We start from the raw sequence: 18403 nt of genomic DNA, 5'->3' as shown, positions 1-18403 counted from the left end.
AACTGGAACACAACATGATTTGGTTTTAAGTGTTGTTTCCACAGATGTTAAAACTATCACTGTATCTAATTTGAAGATACACAACGGGGGACCGTAGCAGAGTGAGATTCCACACATTTCTGGGGAAACTAATTGACCGAATTATAGCTGAAAGTTGATCTACAAACTGATTTGTTACAACTGACTGGAGGAAACAAACAGGTGAAATATGATGAACGCATTGGGTCTTGGCCTTTTTTGTTTACTTCTCTGGCCTGAAGCTGCAGAGGCTCAGTTTCCTCGAGTGTGTTGCACCGTGGAGGGGATCCAGTCCAAGCAATGCTGCCCTGCTCTGGGCTCTGATCCTGGAAATGTGTGCGGCTCTCTGTCGGGGAGAGGAAGCTGCTCCGCTGTTCGAGTCGACAGCAAACCCTGGGGAGGACCTTACAGGCTGAGAAATGTTGATGACAGAGAGAGGTGGCCGACCAAATTCTTCAACCAGACTTGCAGATGTATTGGTGAGTGGTGTGAACTTTTATTACGATGCTTTGTCAGTGAGCAGATAAAGGAGAGCTATATTCAGTCATGGCTCGTGTTGAACCTGGAATATCATCAACATGATTTGACACCTTTAGTTTGCCCTTTGTGTTGCAGGTAACTTTGCAGGATATGACTGTGGTCAATGTAAGTTCGGCTGGACCGGACCAAACTGTGACCAGAGGAGAGCCCCTGTGGTACGTAAGAACATCCACTCACTGACCCCCGAAGAGCTCCAGGAGTTCCTTAATGTTCTAGAACTGGCTAAGACCACCGTCCACCCAGACTATGTGATTGCCACCCAGCACTGGCTGGGACTCCTTGGACCAAATGGAACTGAGCCTCAGATTGCCAACATCTCCATCTACGACTTCTTTGTCTGGCAACACTACTACTCTGTCCGAGACACTCTTCTTGGTAAATGAGCTTGGTCACATTTCTTGATATAAAACCATGATAAGTTCATGGTTAGTTCATGAGGTTGACTCTGTTTATTAGGAATATAATAGGGATATAATAATAATAAAAATATAAGAAAATAATAAAATAAAATAGGAATATATTAACAGGAACATCACAATTTATTTAAATTAGCTCTGGTGATGTATGACCGATACTGATCATATGTATGAGCTATATTACCTTTTTTGTAGTGCTATTTAATATGGCTCCTGACATTTTTAAATACAGTGAGTTACATATGAGTTGGATCACTGATGTCTTTACTATTTCATTCAAGTTATTATCCTAATCCATAGTTGTTTTGCATTTGACCTGTGGTTTGACCTTAAAATTCAAACTCAAAAATATCTAGTTTCTCAGATGATCATAATTGAAAATATGGACTAGTATTACTGAGTTTAAATCATTAGTGAAGTACTTTGAACAGTATCAGGAAATGTTATTATATATGTAAATATCAAGTTGTCGTTTAGTGTTAGTCTCCCTGTATAAAAAAAATTAGTGTTTTGATTTTTGGTGATGAGGTGACCCTTTTGTTGAAATTGTGGACTGAGTTTTAATGTTACCACTTTTACAAGACAAATTCATTTGCTTATTTATACATGGATAAATAGTCTCCATATTTCCTTTACATATAATAGCTTGTGTTATGCACATTATTGCCTTGTGAATCCTACATAAAAGTCAAACATGTAATTTCTCTGTAGGTCCCGGTCGTCCATTCAAAGCCATTGATTTCTCACACAAAGGACCAGCATTCATTACCTGGCACAGATATCACATTCTCAGCTTGGAGAGAGAGCTACAGGTATGTGTCAATTTCTGAAAAAATAAAATTTTTTGCATGACTGGATCAGGTCAATACAGTACTCTATGCACAGAAGTGTTTTTCTTTTTTTTTTTTTATTGTTGGGAAGACATGAGTAGGCTAGTAGGGAATTCATATTTCTTATTAAGGGTCATCATCTTCTAAATGTGTTATTATCTTGTTTATTATATTTGCTTTTGTCATTAATTTTACATGATAAATTGGTTATTGTTTAATATCAGGTACAATAGTCTCTGATATATTTTTTGTACAATTAATCCTTTTGGTTAAATGATCAATAACATTTTGGTGAATAAATTCTTAAAAGCACAAATACATCCCATTCACTCTGCCTTAACAAGCAGATAACCTAAAAGAAATAGAGAGTATTTGTGTCACATACCGAGAGAGAGTTTTTAATGCCACATGCTGTCCTTCTAAGAACACAATCTGGAAAAAAAACACAAGTAGTGGGCCAAAACATTAAAAAATGATTGGAAGAATGACAGATAATAGCTGACAATAGGGGAAGATAGGGAGAAAATATATCAAGCAAATCACAGTTACAGTGGCAATCAGAACTGCTATTGGCCCTAAAATGTGGCCGCTCAAAATAAAAACTTCTGATACGAATGTCAACCAATATCATCCAATAAAATGTGTCTGTTCCCTGCAGAGACTGTCTGGCAATGAGAACTTTGCAATCCCTTACTGGAACTTTGCCACGGGGCAGAGTGACTGTGACGTGTGCACCGACTCTATGCTGGGGGGCCGAAACCCTGACAACCCCTCCCTCATCAGTAACCAGTCCAGATTCTCCAGATGGGGGGTGGTGTGTAACAGGTCTGCACACAATATTGACAGGAGGGGAAAAGACTCAATAGTTATTGGTTGGATTATAGCGAAATAAACATTGTGGAGGCAAATTTATATGTTTTGACTGGCACAAATCAGTTAACTGTTTTTTTCTTTCCAGTTTGGATGACTACAATCGCCTGGTGACTCTTTGCAATGGTACCAGTGAGGGTTTCATTCAGAGAGGGATAATGGAGGGAGCTAACACGTCTCTGCCCACCATGAATGACGTCAGAAGCTGTCTTGGAATCAGGGACTTTGACAGCCCTCCCTACTTCACCAACTCGTCCTTTAGTTTTAGGTACAGCTCTACTATTTGGCATCAATAATCAATTTGAATTCATACCTACTATCTCACTCTGACTGAAGTGCTCCGCAATTCTCTGCATTCCACTTGAACCTAAAGGATAAGGCTGGCAATTTTCTATATTTTTCTTGTTGTCAAAAAAAGTCATGTGCAGAGCCAAACCAACAATTAATTGATCCTACTTACAAGTATTGTGTGTGTATTCAAAGCCTTATATCTCATTCCTGTGTACTGTAGACCTCTGCTGTCATCCAAAAACTATTAAAAACACCTCAATCAGCCTCACTGTTGCACTGGGTGACATGTTCCTGACATGTAAAAACGTCTCCAAAGACTAATAACAGTGATCACGTTTTCAGTCTCCGGAGAGTAGTTCAGTGTAAGGCAGACACCACTGCGCCACTGTTAGTTTGGCTCTACACATGACATTTGTCAACAAAAAAATATAGAAAATTGCCAGCCTTATCCTTCAGGTTTGAAGAGAGCCTGTCTGACTGAACTACTGTTTACAATTATTGTGCTTTGTAACTCACAGAAACGCTCTCGAAGGGTACGATAAACCAGATGGAGAACTGGATGAATCAGTCAATAACCTTCACAACCTCGTACACTCCATGCTCAATGGAACCAGCGCTTTGTCTCACTCTGCAGCCAACGACCCCATCTTTCTGGTCAGAATCTGATTTCACCGGTTTCTATGAAATGACACGGTAGGATTTGTTGACATAAAAATAACCACTGTGTGTTTCTGGTTGTTTGCCTTGCAGGTGCTCCATGCTTTCACCGATGCCATTTTTGAGGAGTGGATGAAGAGGTTTGTTCCATCCAACGCCACTTTCCCAGATGAGATGGCCCCCATTGGTCACAACAGAGACTACAACATGGTTCCCTTCTTCCCTCCAATCACCAATGAGGAGATCTACATTACATCTGAGCAGCTGGGATATACCTACTCCGTTGCCTTGGATGGTGAGCAAATGAGTTTATATAACCTTTGATCGAAAGCAGTGGTGGAATGTAAATAAGTACATGTACTCAGGTATTGTGCATAAGTAAAATTTTTAGTATTTCTATTTTATACCATTTCATACTTCAACTTCACTACATTTATTTTTCAGATATAGTTACTAGTTATTTTACAAATTAGGATTTTACAGACAACATATGATGAGCTTATAAAGAAGGTTTTGTTACAGAATAAACTACCCAATAATATACAAAGTAGTTAAAACCAGTTCCACCTCAACCAACTACAGTAGTAAAAGGTTACTCTTACATTAATGCATCAGTAATAAGTCAGTGATATAATATAGTCTACATTGTTATGCATAGAGTACTTTTACTTTTCATTCTTTAAATATGTTTTGTGAATAATACTTACAAAGTTGTACCATTTTCAATATTGGACATTTGCTTGTAATAGAGTATTTTCAAACTGTGGTACATCAACTAAAGTAAAGGATCTGAAGACTTCATCCACCACAACTACAGAGGCACAAAGTAATCTCTGACATTTACTGAGCTCTAGACATTTTATTTTCCAACACGAGCACAGACTTCCTGCCCTCGCTGTTTTGCTAATGGCAGCCTATTATTGAGAAAAAAGTAATTTCTCTTCACTACAGATGTGAAAGCTGATATGAGCAGATACCCAAGAGGAAAAATGTTGTGAATGCACAACATCATGGTGCAAAATACTATAATTATCCTGCTTTTCTATGTTTGTGTTGGGAATACATACTTGCTAATTGCACTGTCCTCTATTCTTGGGCAATTCAGTGTTTTAAAATTGCCATAAGAGGGTTTAGGCACAAGTCACAAAGTATCATTTCATAGCTGAGTAATGTTGAGTCACTGATGCTGATTCACTGCTTCACATCCCTCTTTTTTATATGGGAGCAAAAACCTTTAACATTTTGTTTTAACACAAAGAATGAAATTTGCATAGTGTTTCTGCTGTGGAAAGGTTTCTATGAATATCTCTACTTCATCTTTACAGATGCAGATGGAGGGCCCACTGTGTTTGTGCTGGGCTCCACTCTTGGGGGAGTCTTCATCGGTCTCCTGGTGCTTCTCCTTATCTTTGTGCTCTACCTGCGTCAACGGAAAAACAGAGGCTTTGAACCTCTAATAAAAGCAGATTTCACAAATAGGAAGTATACAGAGGATGCGTAGATTTCGCAAGTTGTTTTGAAAAGCACCTCAGCACTCATACATGCCTAAGAGAGATTGAGCAGGCAATCTACAATGTTCTGTAGACTGTGAAACAAGACGAAAATATTAATCTTGTAGAAGAATGACACTGGTACTTTTTAGATATTAAATCAAACTCCATATTAAAATAATGATGTGAATCATGTAATATTCATTAAAAAATATCGATTGAACCCTACTAAGTTGCAAGTGAAACCAATCAAAATGAATGTATACTTTAAGTGGTGTGGAAACAGACTTTTTAACAAACTTACCAAAACTTGACCTCATTCTCAGCACTTTCCTTCTGTATTATGTACCTTATACAATTTGTCCAGCAGTCACCACAAATGCAAATCTATTGGAATGTTTTTAATAAATATTTATTCTCAAGAACAGTAACAAAACACAAATGCAATCATCTTAATTGCACTGAAAAACGGTAAGGCATATTTGCTTATCTGGTTCTTCACCCTTCGCAGTTTGAAATGATATTCAAACTCCAAACAAACTGACTTCATTAGGATTTAAATTCATACAGCAATGCATTGATTGTAAAAAATGTTGACTTACAGTATAGCGTTTCCTGCTAATTCTATTTTTCAGATAATGTGTCTGACCGGACCTCAGTTTTCAATATTTTCTTGCAAAAATATTACCATTAAAAGTTCAATGATACAAAACATAAAAAGGGCATCCTGCAAGATCAATATTCATAATAAAGAATCCTTTTAAATGACACATTTGATATATTTTCTCTATATTTTTGTTTTTGTAATGTGGATGCTAATGCTGACTTAAATGCTATAAAGTAAAAGCTCAACAATTATTCATTGATATACTGCGAAAAGGTATAACACAGGTTAATTCCTTGGATAAGTAAGATTAGCTGGCCTGGTGGCTATGGAGCTGACGGGCTCTCAGAGAACAGTGGACATACATACAGGCTGGTTTTGTCCGCCCCCCTCAGCAGTGCCAGGCCTCTCACATTCTCTGTAAGTACGCTCTACTGAGGAGCTTCACCGGAGCATTCAGCCCTGTCCAGTCTCCACAGATTCTCATTTCACAGGTGACTGTGGTCGGCTTCAAGCCTGTCTGTGCTGCAGACATAACCATTCAAGCTTTACAGATACATTTAGGGCCCCTTTCTTTGCATTTCGAGTAACCACTGTGTTCTGTTTGCTGCTTCTTCTCTTTAATAATTCCCCTCACCTTTTACATTATTGTGGGAATGAATTTCCAGAAATTTTGAGATTTACAACTTGGCTTTTTAATACTGTTTGACAGTATTTCACTTTTGTTGCTTTTCAAGCACTACAGTGCACATTTTAATGACTGTTTTATCCAAACCGTGACAGCAGTTACAGAATAAGCTTTGGCTATTTAATAACACATGCAAAAGTGGCACTTTATGGAACTTTTCTTTGTTCCTGAAGTTCCTGTATATGCAAATCCAGGATTTCTGGAACTTCTGACAAAATCTAAATTTTGTGGAAATACTTCTGAGGAGGCAGCAGAAAAATTATAAGCCCTAATGCTGTAAATTAATATAAAGATTACAGCATTACAGGAGCAGCAAGACTCCATTTGGTGATGGTGATTCTGTATTGAATGGATGTGCTCCTCCTAGTGCGATGTGCATGTACATTTAAACACATACAGAACACGGCCAAGTACTGTGTATGATTTCCTTTATAATGCCAGTAGAATCTCCTCATTGAGTGTCTTTGCATGCAGGTCACTTAATGCTGAATTCACTGGATAACCATTCACTTAATGGAGACATAAACCCTAATGACAAAGAAACAGAAATGTAGTAATATGAATCAATCTCTATATTGTATATTAGTGATAATTAGAATTTGTTTAGCCCTCTCAAACATGAATGAATTGATTGCACAGCAGGACATGCACCCCAGAACAAAACAGAACCAGCATGACTATCTTGGCACTGCTGTATGTGGTGTCATTTCTGTATGACGATAATTGCTCCGTAATAATTCCGTCCAGGCTGTCTACTCTCGAAGCCAAGTCTATGAAACCAGCATGATATGAAAATATTTTGCAGATAATTAATTTGTTGCGAGGCAAATGAGTATATAAAAATGTCAATCTTATCCTTTTTAACAAAGTGTGAGTTCAACACATGAGCACAAGGAGGCTGTTGAACCGTTTGAGTGAATAGCTAGGAGCAGAGCAGATCCATGACCAACCCATGATATACTGACACCTAAAATCTTACCGAACATCATGGGTTGTAACTACTGTAAAACAGAAGATGAGATTCAGTGGCTGCATCTGTTAAAAAAAAAAACAACCCAATTCTGATTGAATATTCAATCACTTCTCATCCAAAATCAATTATTGGCATGTGATTTAATGACAATGGAACAAGGATTCAATTAAAACTTTAGGTGGAAACAATTTGTTCCTGAATTTTCTCTCATTTAGATCATTATCCTTTGTGTTTGTTTTAAAATATAATATTCAACATATAGTAAACCTATTATGCCTCTTTTAGGTGCATCAATAACCACATTCTCAACATTGTTCAACACACAAACAAATTTTGCTTTAAAAAAAACCTCAAAACAATCAAAGTGCGTGTTATATTTTTCCACACGGAGACCTACATTAATACCTGCAATATGTGCAAGAAATACTTTTTCTTTTCAATCTCTGAAGCAGAGTTTGTTGGGTTGGCATCTGTGTTAGATGGTGAAGTGATGCCATAAAATATCAAGTCTACAGATGGCACTGCATGATCTTTGGGAAAGTGGGAAATCATGATGCATGACTGCTCTTTTTTTCAGAGCAGACTCCTCTAGCCTCGAGGCTGCCAGCCTGAATACTGTTTGCTCGACTGTAGCTCCAATCTGCCTGAATACAAAAAACTGCAAAAAAGAAAAAAATTTTTTTTTAACCCTGCTGTCCATGTTTAGCTGGTTCCTCCAGCATTATCTCCATTGTCGGTGGAGTGCCAGGGCTGAGAGGGCCAGCATGGTTGGCAGGGCTACAGAGGGTGCACAGAGCAGGGCAGAGTCATCCACAGGCCCGCTCCGGTCGGCTTCCACTATTGGGGCTTCGGTGGCAGCACCGTCCATGTCTGTGGGGTAGACCTCTGTGTAGCCGCTGCCACTGCCTGAGCCACTGCCTTCATCACCTGCAACATGATAACAAAACACAAGCAAGACTGAGCACATCACTGAAAATGTAGGGTTTTGTATGTATTGTAGCTTCACACCATATTTTAAAACAAAAAAGTAACAATAAAAAGTAGGAAACATTATACAATAACAGTCTATGTCTGTGACTCTTGTACTTTCTTTAAATCCAAATGTGACTGCTGAGCAAAACCTTTTTTTCTTTGATGGTTAGATTATTTTGGAGGGTATTAAAAAGGAAAAGTTTTTCCCTTTCTTGCCGAGAGTTAGATGTGAAAATTGATACCACTCTCATATCTGTCTGGTAAATATAAAGCTGCAGCCAGCAGCTAGCTAGCTTAGCTTATCACAAAGTCTGGAAACGGGAGAAAGGGATAGTCTGGCTCTGTCCAAAGGTAACAAAATCTGCCTACCAGCAGCTCTAAAGCTCACTAATTAACATGCAACACAAATCACGGTTTTATGGGTGGGGGTTCTGCCTGTTTCCAGTCTTTATGCTAAGGTAAGCTAATGGGCTGCTAGATGCAACTTCATATTTACAGTACAGACATGTGAGTGGTATCAATCTCCTCATCTAACTCTTGGCAGGAAAGCAAATTAGTGTATTACTCAAAATGTCAACCTATTACTTTAAATGGAAGTCACTTAACGTGCTACTAGTTCCATAACAGTCTTCATCAGGGTTTTACAAACCTTGATAAAGACTGGGATTGTAAGCATTGTTGTTTACTGCACACTGCCTGTGTTGGTTATTTGCTCCTTCAATGCCTCCTGTGGCTTCTCTGATGCTGATTACCGCTGCCTCAAGGTAAGGTAGCAATTCAAAGTAGACAGCTTATCAAGATGAGTGACAAGTTGGAGCATGAACTTGGCCGACTAGGGTGGGGAGGGTGAGACTAAAAATACATTTTCTGCCTGAAGAAAATAAGTCACATTGTCACTTGTGTCTGTATGGGAAAAGTGGCAAATAGCTTACTTGAGTCCTGAAAGTAGATATCATTGCCATTGTAGGCATTTTTCAACTTGTTGGTCATCACCCTCAGAGCCATGATCTGCTGACGGATTAAGGTGTCTGGGCGGGTGATGTCCACGCCCACCTCAGGGTTATTCACCTGGTTGGTCAGTCCATCCTTTTGGACTTCAGGGAAGTACCTTTCAGATTGAAAAAAAGAAAAAAAACTTGAAGGAGGTCTTGTTAAAAGGACAACAAATCCTGTGCGTGCTCATTAGTCAATAATCAAAATAATATTCATGACAGCCTTATTATAGACTCTGAGCTTTCTGATGTGTAAAGAATTATCATAATCAGAAGTCCTAAGACCAGAAAAAGGCTAACGGTGGACTGAATACACAAGTGTTTTAATTAATGGATTTATGGGTCTCGGTCTCATGCAGCATGTGAAAATAGCTCTGTGAGAATGAAACAGCATTGGAAGACTGAACGTTTGACCTAATCATGTTGGGTAACGTTCTGACATACTTGTTTGATATTTCTCCAGGGAAAACATGTCAGCTGCCTGCATTCGTATTTGATAAATAAGCAGCAGAGCATCACGTGAGGGCATTCCACAAACCGTTTGACACAACAGCATTTGTTTACCATAAGCCCAGGTCACTGCGGATAACAACATCTGAAATCTCTGACACGTTTAATAAAAGAGGTAACATTTAAGAGGTAACATGTAATGTCCTTGACTGATTTCACTCATGTTTTTTTTTTCTCCCTTCATAGAAAATAGCAGAAGCAGTCAGATGCCACACAGGGTTAAATTATTAGCTTTAAGGTTTATTTAAATAATTTAACATATGAATACTGAACATATTTTGATCACACCGATGATGTTATGAATAAAAGTAGCACCCATCAATTAACCGTGACCTCTGTAATGGCTGCAGGCATGAGGGGCGCTCATGCAGACATTTTCCTTGAAAATGAAATCAGATGAACACTGAAATACCCATGCTGGTTGCACTATTAAAGGAGAATGAAAACACAATTTCATACACAATGATGCGAACAGCAGCAAAGCATATTGCACCATCTATTAAAGGGAGTGTCCATAGAAACTCATGAGTATTTGAGAGACCACGAGAGTCCTGTTTGTTTAGTTGGCGAATTGCCGTCGAGGAATGCCAAACTCTTGCAAAGCTGAGTCTAAATCTGTAAAAGTAAATAATCTGATGCTTAATTCTAGGATTACATTGATTAGCACGGATTGAGTTGAACAGACTTTGGACTTATAAGTAACCTTTCGTATCAGCTTGCATTCATCCCTGGCAACCTTACCTGCCCTTGGTGTGTCCATTCCAGCACTCCTCATCGCTGGCATTTCCAGCGGTCACTCTGTCCTCAACGCACATCGCCTCAGGCAGGCTGGACCAAAATTTCTTGGACATTTTCAGTTTCTCTTTTATGTCAACCACCTAAGCAAAGACAGGGAATGTTACAAGGGAGAAAAACACTTGTATAAACACAAATCAAGCCAATGATTCAGTGTACATATTATATATTCTTTATACAAGAAATAATACAGGAAAGATGAGCACTGAGGACAGAAAATGATTTGAGGTGAAACATTAATTGGTTGCACATTTGTAACCAATTTAGAAGACATTATTTCCTCTAAGGCTAGAAATCAAGTACAAAAGATAGCACATAGTGTGACCAATGACTTTTCTTTTAAGTTAATAACAACCATCCCACACAACCCCCTTCCTCAAGGTTCAAACTTCAAGGGCTTCGATTGTGTAGGCCTCGAAACCTTATACAATATTACTTATTACCCTAAATCCTTGAAAGAGCGTCTGAGAGGAAAAACTGGTACTTAAAGATTTCCTCATTGTTTCTGATAAATGTAGGTACAAATCTAGCTTCTAAGCCAGAGTTAATTATGTCCTAACTGAGCTTTTTTTAAATGCCCAGTTACTCGTGCATGCATCTCTAGTGGAGCGGCTGTGGCTCAGGAGGTAGAGTGGGTTGTCCACTAATGGGAAGATAGTTGGTTTGATTCCCGGCTCCTCCAGTCCACATGCCAAAGTGTCCTTGGACAAGATACTGAACCTCAAATTGCACCTGATGGCTGTGCCATCAGCATATGAATGTGTGTATGAATGGGTGAATAAGGCTTGTAGTGTAATAAGTGCTTTGAGTGATCAGAAGATTAGAAAGGTGCTATGTAAGTGCAGTCCATTTATCTAATTTGGAGACTTGTAATAAACTACCCTGCCCTCACTTATCACAACATCTTATGAAATGGATTGTATATCGTTATAATTTGAAACTGAGACATTTTAACTCACTGACTCCAAGAAAAAAAGGGGGTTTAATTTTCCTTCTGTTAACTATCGAAGGTTTGCATCATGAAAAGTAAGACCATGCAGGCTTGCAGCAATACTTTCAGCTTGAATGTCAGACTTAAATGCTCCTTTGCATCGCAGCCATGTGACATAGTCAGATATCGTTTCTTGACTTGAGCCTGTTGAACTCCAATCTTTCATCAAACACACAGAATTTGACATATTTCACTGAAGCTGAGGGAAAGCCTGATAGCAGCAGGTTGGCCCCATTATCTTTTTCCGTCTGACTTGCTGTTGGCTTACGTGAAATTGTAGTGAACCTGAGCAGAACATGAAAGGTGCTGTACTGACTGTGTGACGCTGCTGTAGGCCTCCACACTGCTTTTGATGTGTTAATCCTGTCACACTGATGCCAAGGCACTTCAGCAGCTCTGATACTGCCCAGAGGGTCAAGGCTGTACTCAATGCAAGAGACTGACTGGCAGTGTTTGACTAAACCTCACACGTTAAGTTTAGCCTAACAAGTGAGAGTTTTTCTCGGCATCTGCTGGCAAAATCAGCCCTGTTAAACAAGTGTGAATTAAACTGGGAGTAACAAACTCAGTGATGCAAATATCTGAAAATAGATAAACAGTTAATTTCTTCCAAATTATTTAAAGTCCTCCTCCACTCTTATTGTTACTTCACTTGGATGAGCTTCACTGTGCAGAGTTTGACACTAGAAAGCTGTTTTCACATCTGCTGAAAGTGGAAAGTTTCTCACCTTAAATTTGAGTTTAATGCGTGCACCGACAAGCATGATTTTCTGAGCTAGTTTGGAGGCAATAGTGGTTCAGGATGCAACTTGAACAATGAACAATATTTGCATATTCATAGATTTATTTATTTTTTCAATGAGGGAGAAAGACAATACCTAAATATATGGAATTAATGAGATAATTGAACTTTTTTGTGTTTTTGTTAACCAAAAACATAAATTGTTATCCCAAGCAGGGTATTTGTATATATTTTAAAAAATGTCTTTAAACACATAACAAGTGGATTGAGATGACTAACAAAGTTTTAAATCTTTTTACATTTCATGATATTCTCTAACTTACACATAAAGCTGTACTGAGGCAGTGAATGTTGAATGCTTTCCTATTTCAACCAACCATTACCAACACATAGTCTTTTGCAGAAATGTAAAACTCCCCATTGAGAACACTAAAAGACATCCGCTGGGAATAAAATAAAAGTACCCAATGAACCTAAAACCTCAAATGTCTGATGGTTGATGGAGGGGAGTTTAAAAAGCCGAGGAAAAGGCAAGCCTTTTCTCAAAATGATAAATATTCCTGTGGGAAAAGTCAGCCTCTCACTTCATTGCGCATTGCCCATGAATAAATAATATGAATGCTACAAGCAACCCTTGAATGCAACCAGCTGCAATCTACACTAGATGGCACTATGTCTTTAAGAAATGGAGAGTTGAGAGGAAGCAGTGGAAAAGTACAGTGAGGAAATCAAAGAGTGAAAATGCATTTCAAATTGAACCCAATTAGGTTTACTTTCATATCAGACCTAAAGTTCACATTAATCTCCATGTGCTCTAACACAGAGAGTCTACCTGCCATGAAAACAAGTGTAATTAGGAAGACTAATGAAATAATTAATTACACAAAAATCTACATCTTAAACAGATAAAGTCCACATTATCACTCCAGTATGTTGGTTAAGTGAGGACGGAGATAGGGAGAGTGTGTGTGTATGTAAAGAGCAGAGGTCCTCATTATAATCAGCTGCCTATTACTGACAGGGTGAATAGTCTCATTAAAAATCACAATGAAGATCACAGACAAAACTCCTCCTCACCTCGCATCAGGATATTACATTATTTGCTCTCAATGACATCCTAACAGATGATTATTACCTTTATGTGTGATAGCTCTTCCTGATCACATCAAATGTGTTATTAGTGTGTGATACCTCTGGTTCTGTAATAAGGGCAGTTGATAGAAGCATCCACTTGCTGGATGTGAAAGCCATGATGATTTCTATTAGATTATTTCTTGCACAGGACCACATGATCTTGTGAACTTGAGCAGAATATCAACAATTTCAAACATATGCATATTAATGTATTAAAAAAGATGGGGAAAGATAGGCATCTTCTAAATGACACAAAGACACAAATACTCACACTTAGCACATGAATCATACATATATTGTGGTGATTTTTAATATTTCAGATAAGCTGAAGGATTTTGTTCCTTTATCAGTTGATAAACTGATATTCACATATTTCTTAAGCTAAATAAACAATTTAAAATCCCTTTTGAATATTTGAAAAGTGCATTGTTACAAAGCTGAAAAAAGATCAGTTTTTATCAACTAATGAAGAGTTGTTTTGGAGAAGATGATGTTTTGGTTTACACAGTGGATATAGATCACCTAACTGTATCCCAGCAGTAACTTAGCACACTTGTTCATTTTTCTTTTATATCATCTTCTTTTTTCTTTCTTTATTTTAAAAACGTTCCTCCATGTCTTGTATCTTGTAATTGTGTTATCTGATTTTTGTGTTATGTCACTTCCTATGTGCTGTTTTGCACAAAAAAGACAGAAGAAATGAATATATTTCTACACTGTCATGTCTTAGTGAGGAAGGCTCATATCTGTTTTATGCATCACATCATCTATATTTGATTTTTTCTTAAAGGCACAATGTGTTATATGTATGTGGTTTCTTAGAACTTTGTGGAAATGAGTGCCTAGAAATGTTTCAGAACGAACAGACAGATGATTCTGGTTCATATAAAGGACTGTGAAGGTTATCAGACATAGAAATAGTACGATATTTAGAAAGGCAAAGGGAATTAGATTTATGGTTTTATTCTTAAAAGCACTGACAGATATTCATGTTCAGAAAAAATGCAAATGTTAGTAAATGTAAAGCTGTTTCAAATTTGGAAGTGCTAAAGGTTTCAGTGGAGATATTTGTCTCACACTTTGCACAATATACTGAACAAACCTTTGAAAAAGGACATTTAAATGATAAGTCTGGTGTTATTTTATATTTTTCTTATAGACAACAAATCCAATGAAAAAACAAACAACCAAACGAAACCTATAATGTGTTAGTTCGTCTCTCAGTACTTTCCGACTATCTTGTCTGTGGTTCTCAGCCTTAAGTGCAATCCAGTGCGACCGTGTGGATAATTGATGTATATTTTTTTTAATTAGTTTTTGTCTAAAAATGAATGTATAGAGAATTCACCTGTATCAAGATTCAGCTACCCAGGATCAATTCATTGTTGGTTTTGGTATTTTCTTGGGATTTGATGATGAAAATCTAGAGTATCACCACAGTTCTCCTTTAAAAGTTCTTAAAAAAGGAGATAAATTATTCATGGTTAATCATCAATTTAAAGGATGAAAATCTACAGCAAGGTGTAGTTTTGCCCTCTCTCTCCTCTCCTAAGCCATATTTTTTCTCTTTTGCCCTCTGTTTCCCTGCTTCCTGTCATGAACCATATATTACTCCATTGTGTTTCTCTCTCTCTCTTCCCCTCTCGCTATGACTCTGGTCTCCTTTCTCTTTGGTCTTTCTCTCTGTTACCTCAGTCCTAAGTGAAAGTGAAGGTTTCATGGCTACCTCACCCGTGATCTTATACCAGAACTCCTATTCTAAGGAGCTTTAAGAATAAAGCCCCTCTCTCTCTCTCTCTCTTTCTCTCTCTCTCTCACTGTGATATACAGGTATACGCTCAGTCGTCTCTGGATTGTTCTTACAACTGTCCTCTTCCACCTTTTCTCCGTGTTTTCATTTTATATATTTCTTGAGCACCACTATTAAAATGAGCTGCAGGGCATGCTTAAAAAATTACGCCTGTTTTAATAAACCTAATTCAATTACAAATTTAATCAAATCCATAAGCTATAAATTATTCCTGTTCTTGTTTCTTCAGGAACAGGAAAACAGGAAGTTTACTGAACAGCACTAAACCACAACACAGAAGATTAATTCTGCAGTAAACATCACTGAAAATAGCCCGTAATGTATTACAGCTCACACAGCTAGCCTGTGATGATTGGAACACAACTACACCTTTAAACTTACTATTTTCATCACAAATGAAATCCACCCAAACATATTAGATATACAGTACAATATTTACTCACTGTAAAAAAGTAATTGGCTAGCTCGAATAGACAAACGTGGGCAAATGTTTACATAGAATAATTATTTCCAAAAACAGCAGCATGAGTCAATGAGATAATGACGTTTGCGGGCTTAAAATCTGTGTGTTTACAGACACTCAAAGTATTTCTTACAATATTTATCATCTGTCTTGTGTGTGTGCATGTGGCTGAGTGCGCACACAGGCAGGTCATGAGTCTCTGTGGCTCTCTGCATGCATGCAAACAGGGTGGGAGCTGTGTGCCACCTTTCAGCTCACCGTAGACATGTGGAGTGAGCTGTACTTGGACTAGTGGTTTTCAGATGCCCTTGCTTATTCTCAGATCAAAAGCTGACGTGTCACTGGCTTTGAAGCTGCAGTCACACTCCTGGCAACGGCACAATGTCAGGAGCCTAAGCGCTTATCTGGTTGTGGGATGATGCCCTGACGCGCTATCTGCCTTTCAATAAAAAAAAAAAAAGAAGAAAAGAAATATGTGGCCAGACAATCTCTCTAACTTTTAGTCTGAAAACACACACACACACACACACACACACACACATCACCCTGACAACGCTGCCAAAGCTGACCTACAGTGATCATTGTCTCCCCTGGCTGTTCTGCCAGATGGTAAATCTCCTTTTTTTTTCCTCTCAAGAACACAAAAAAACAGCTTATTGAGCGTTCTGTTCTGTCTCCTGCTAGTTAAAACACCGCTATCTTGTTAAATTAACAATTAGTCCTTTTTCAAGCAACCATCTGGGGATGTCATCCCTGCTTGACATGGAGCATATCCCTCTGCTGCGACTCTGAGCTAAATTAGTGCATGTTCAATCTAATCATAGACTCGGCAGCAGGTCTCACCACTAAACCACAAGGGGCAGACAACTCCTCGATCAACTTATTTTCCCTGGCAACTGCTCCTCCTGTCTGCGTTAAAATAGTTTTTCATTTGATACGAATGCAGTATTCTTCCTGCATCTCAATTACAGAGGTCAGGGAGTCGGTTCTGCTCATACCAGACCTCTGGGTCTGCCATAAGTCTCTCCCTGACCAGTGACCGCTTTGAGGACAGGCCGAATAGTTTCTCACAAGGAGGAAGGCCACAGCAAGAATAACTCTGCCTCTTCATCACATTCTTGATAGTTATATTGTTGACTGAGCCAATCCTAAAAACTAATACACTCTCCTCTAGGGCTACTGTAGGTGCACTATGTGGTAACGCAGCCAACAGATCAACAGCCACAGTGTCGAGTATCAGGGTGCTGAGGCCCTGCGGGTGTGTGTCCCTGAACACGGCTATTTAATCCAGTGTCTAACATGTCATAAAGTCCTCCTCGTTGGTTCAGGTCTACCCATAAACAGCAGATTCTCTCAACCGAGAACTTCCATCTGGCTGCAAAGCACATTTAAAAAAATCAGTAGAGTAGAAATAATATTGGCAAGCCCAAAGAATACCAAGAAAATTACCTCGGTGATAATGTTTTGAGTAGCAGTTGTCTTCGCTTTGTCAGGTCTTTTGTGTTAGCCTTTTGCCCTTGTCTGGAAACATTCACCTCAAAGGTGACTTGCTTAGAGCAGGTTACTACCAGAGTGCATATAGATGTGGACTGCGTTCATCCAATCAATACCCATCAACAGAGGACAAAAGCAAACATGTTTCCCCTCTGTGACTTCACAATAGATGAGACCAGAATGGCATCACCGAACTGTTTATCTTGCAGTATTCACACGGATGGGAATGTTACACCAAGGCAAGTCATGTTTAGAAAACAGTGCAACCACATACAAACTAAAATGTGGTTTGATATGACAGCACAGCGGTGGTTTCTGTTCTCCACTGCCGCCGCTGCAGTCACGGTAAACCCATTTTTAGCCCCGTTCTGTGGGTCATCGCGCTTTCTTCAATTCTCAGCTGGAGCCGCCCTCCTTGTTTCCCTTGATTACAACTGATTATGTCCTAGCATAAATCTGCCACAGCAGAACACTACAAGATGATTTAACACAGACATCTGAACAAAGCCTCAGCCTGGGCAGCGTATATATCTTTCTTATATCTCCTGGTGACAGCACTGTCAGTGACAGCACTGTGAGATTGTTATTACGCTGCTTCTTGGGAATGGATACTTGACTTCAAGTGAAATTCTATTGTTATTCAAAACCGCCTATTATTTTGCATTTGTTTTGATTTTGCCGCCCCGGTTTTTACCAGTAGCAGAAATGCTGCAAGCTCTATCTCAGTGGTGTATCTGACAGGAACTGAGGGCAAGAGGCAGATACTACTGAGGCAATAAACAAAAGTAATGAATATGTATCACTATCACAGTGCTACAGATACTGTAAGAATTAAAAACTGCTGCCTCAAAGACATACTGTAAAGTATGTTGATGTAATTGCACAAGTATATTATAATGGATTTGCTGTCATACTGTCACATTTAGTTTTAATCCTATACTTTTTTTTGAACACTTAGTTTTTCAACACCCTGGAGACACAGCTTTATTTTCAACTTTCATAACTGTTGTAGGAGTAATAATTCATCATGCCTTTAATTTAATGTGATGGCGAATCTCTGTCTTCCCTGAAAAAAAAAACACGAAAGAAAGAAAAAAAAGAATGTTGGCTCCAAAAATAGCAG

The 18403-nt window shown here is 38.5% G+C and overlaps 2 protein-coding genes across 2 annotated transcripts in view; one reads left to right on the top strand and one right to left on the bottom strand.

Moving 5' to 3' along the window:
- Positions 1-5880, top strand: dct (dopachrome tautomerase). Its single transcript, XM_044366488.1, has 8 exons — positions 1-497; positions 634-933; positions 1686-1786; positions 2463-2629; positions 2763-2942; positions 3484-3619; positions 3716-3917; positions 4948-5880. The coding sequence occupies exons 1-8, from the start codon at positions 209-211 to the stop codon at positions 5121-5123; spliced, it is 1551 nt and encodes a 516-aa protein (XP_044222423.1). The 5' UTR covers positions 1-208; the 3' UTR covers positions 5124-5880.
- Positions 5509-18403, bottom strand: part of LOC122992631 (glypican-6-like) — a 92059-nt gene continuing 79164 nt past the window's right edge. The window contains exons 7-9 of the mRNA XM_044366487.1: positions 10593-10729; positions 9282-9457; positions 5509-8304 (exon numbers count right to left, since the gene is read on the bottom strand). Of these exons, the coding sequence (XP_044222422.1) occupies positions 8099-8304; positions 9282-9457; positions 10593-10729 (519 nt within the window). The 3' untranslated portion in view covers positions 5509-8098. The remainder of the gene's footprint in view (positions 8305-9281; positions 9458-10592; positions 10730-18403) is intronic.

This window comes from Thunnus albacares, chromosome 11 (assembly GCF_914725855.1).
Source record: "Thunnus albacares chromosome 11, fThuAlb1.1, whole genome shotgun sequence".
NCBI classification, from domain to species: domain Eukaryota; kingdom Metazoa; phylum Chordata; class Actinopteri; order Scombriformes; family Scombridae; genus Thunnus; species Thunnus albacares.
This window is presented reverse-complemented; position numbering and strand designations above follow the sequence as displayed.

Bases quoted from the DNA above. Each gene is read 5' to 3' on its own strand.
- dct (XM_044366488.1), top strand. From the start codon at position 209: ATGATGAACGCATTGGGTCTTGGCCTTTTTTGTTTACTTCTCTGGCCT. The intron at 934-1,685 runs GTAAATGAGCTT...ATTTCTCTGTAG, and splicing joins TGTCCGAGACACTCTTCTTG to GTCCCGGTCGTCCATTCAAA. The intron at 2,630-2,762 runs GTCTGCACACAA...TTTTCTTTCCAG, and splicing joins TGGGGGGTGGTGTGTAACAG to TTTGGATGACTACAATCGCC.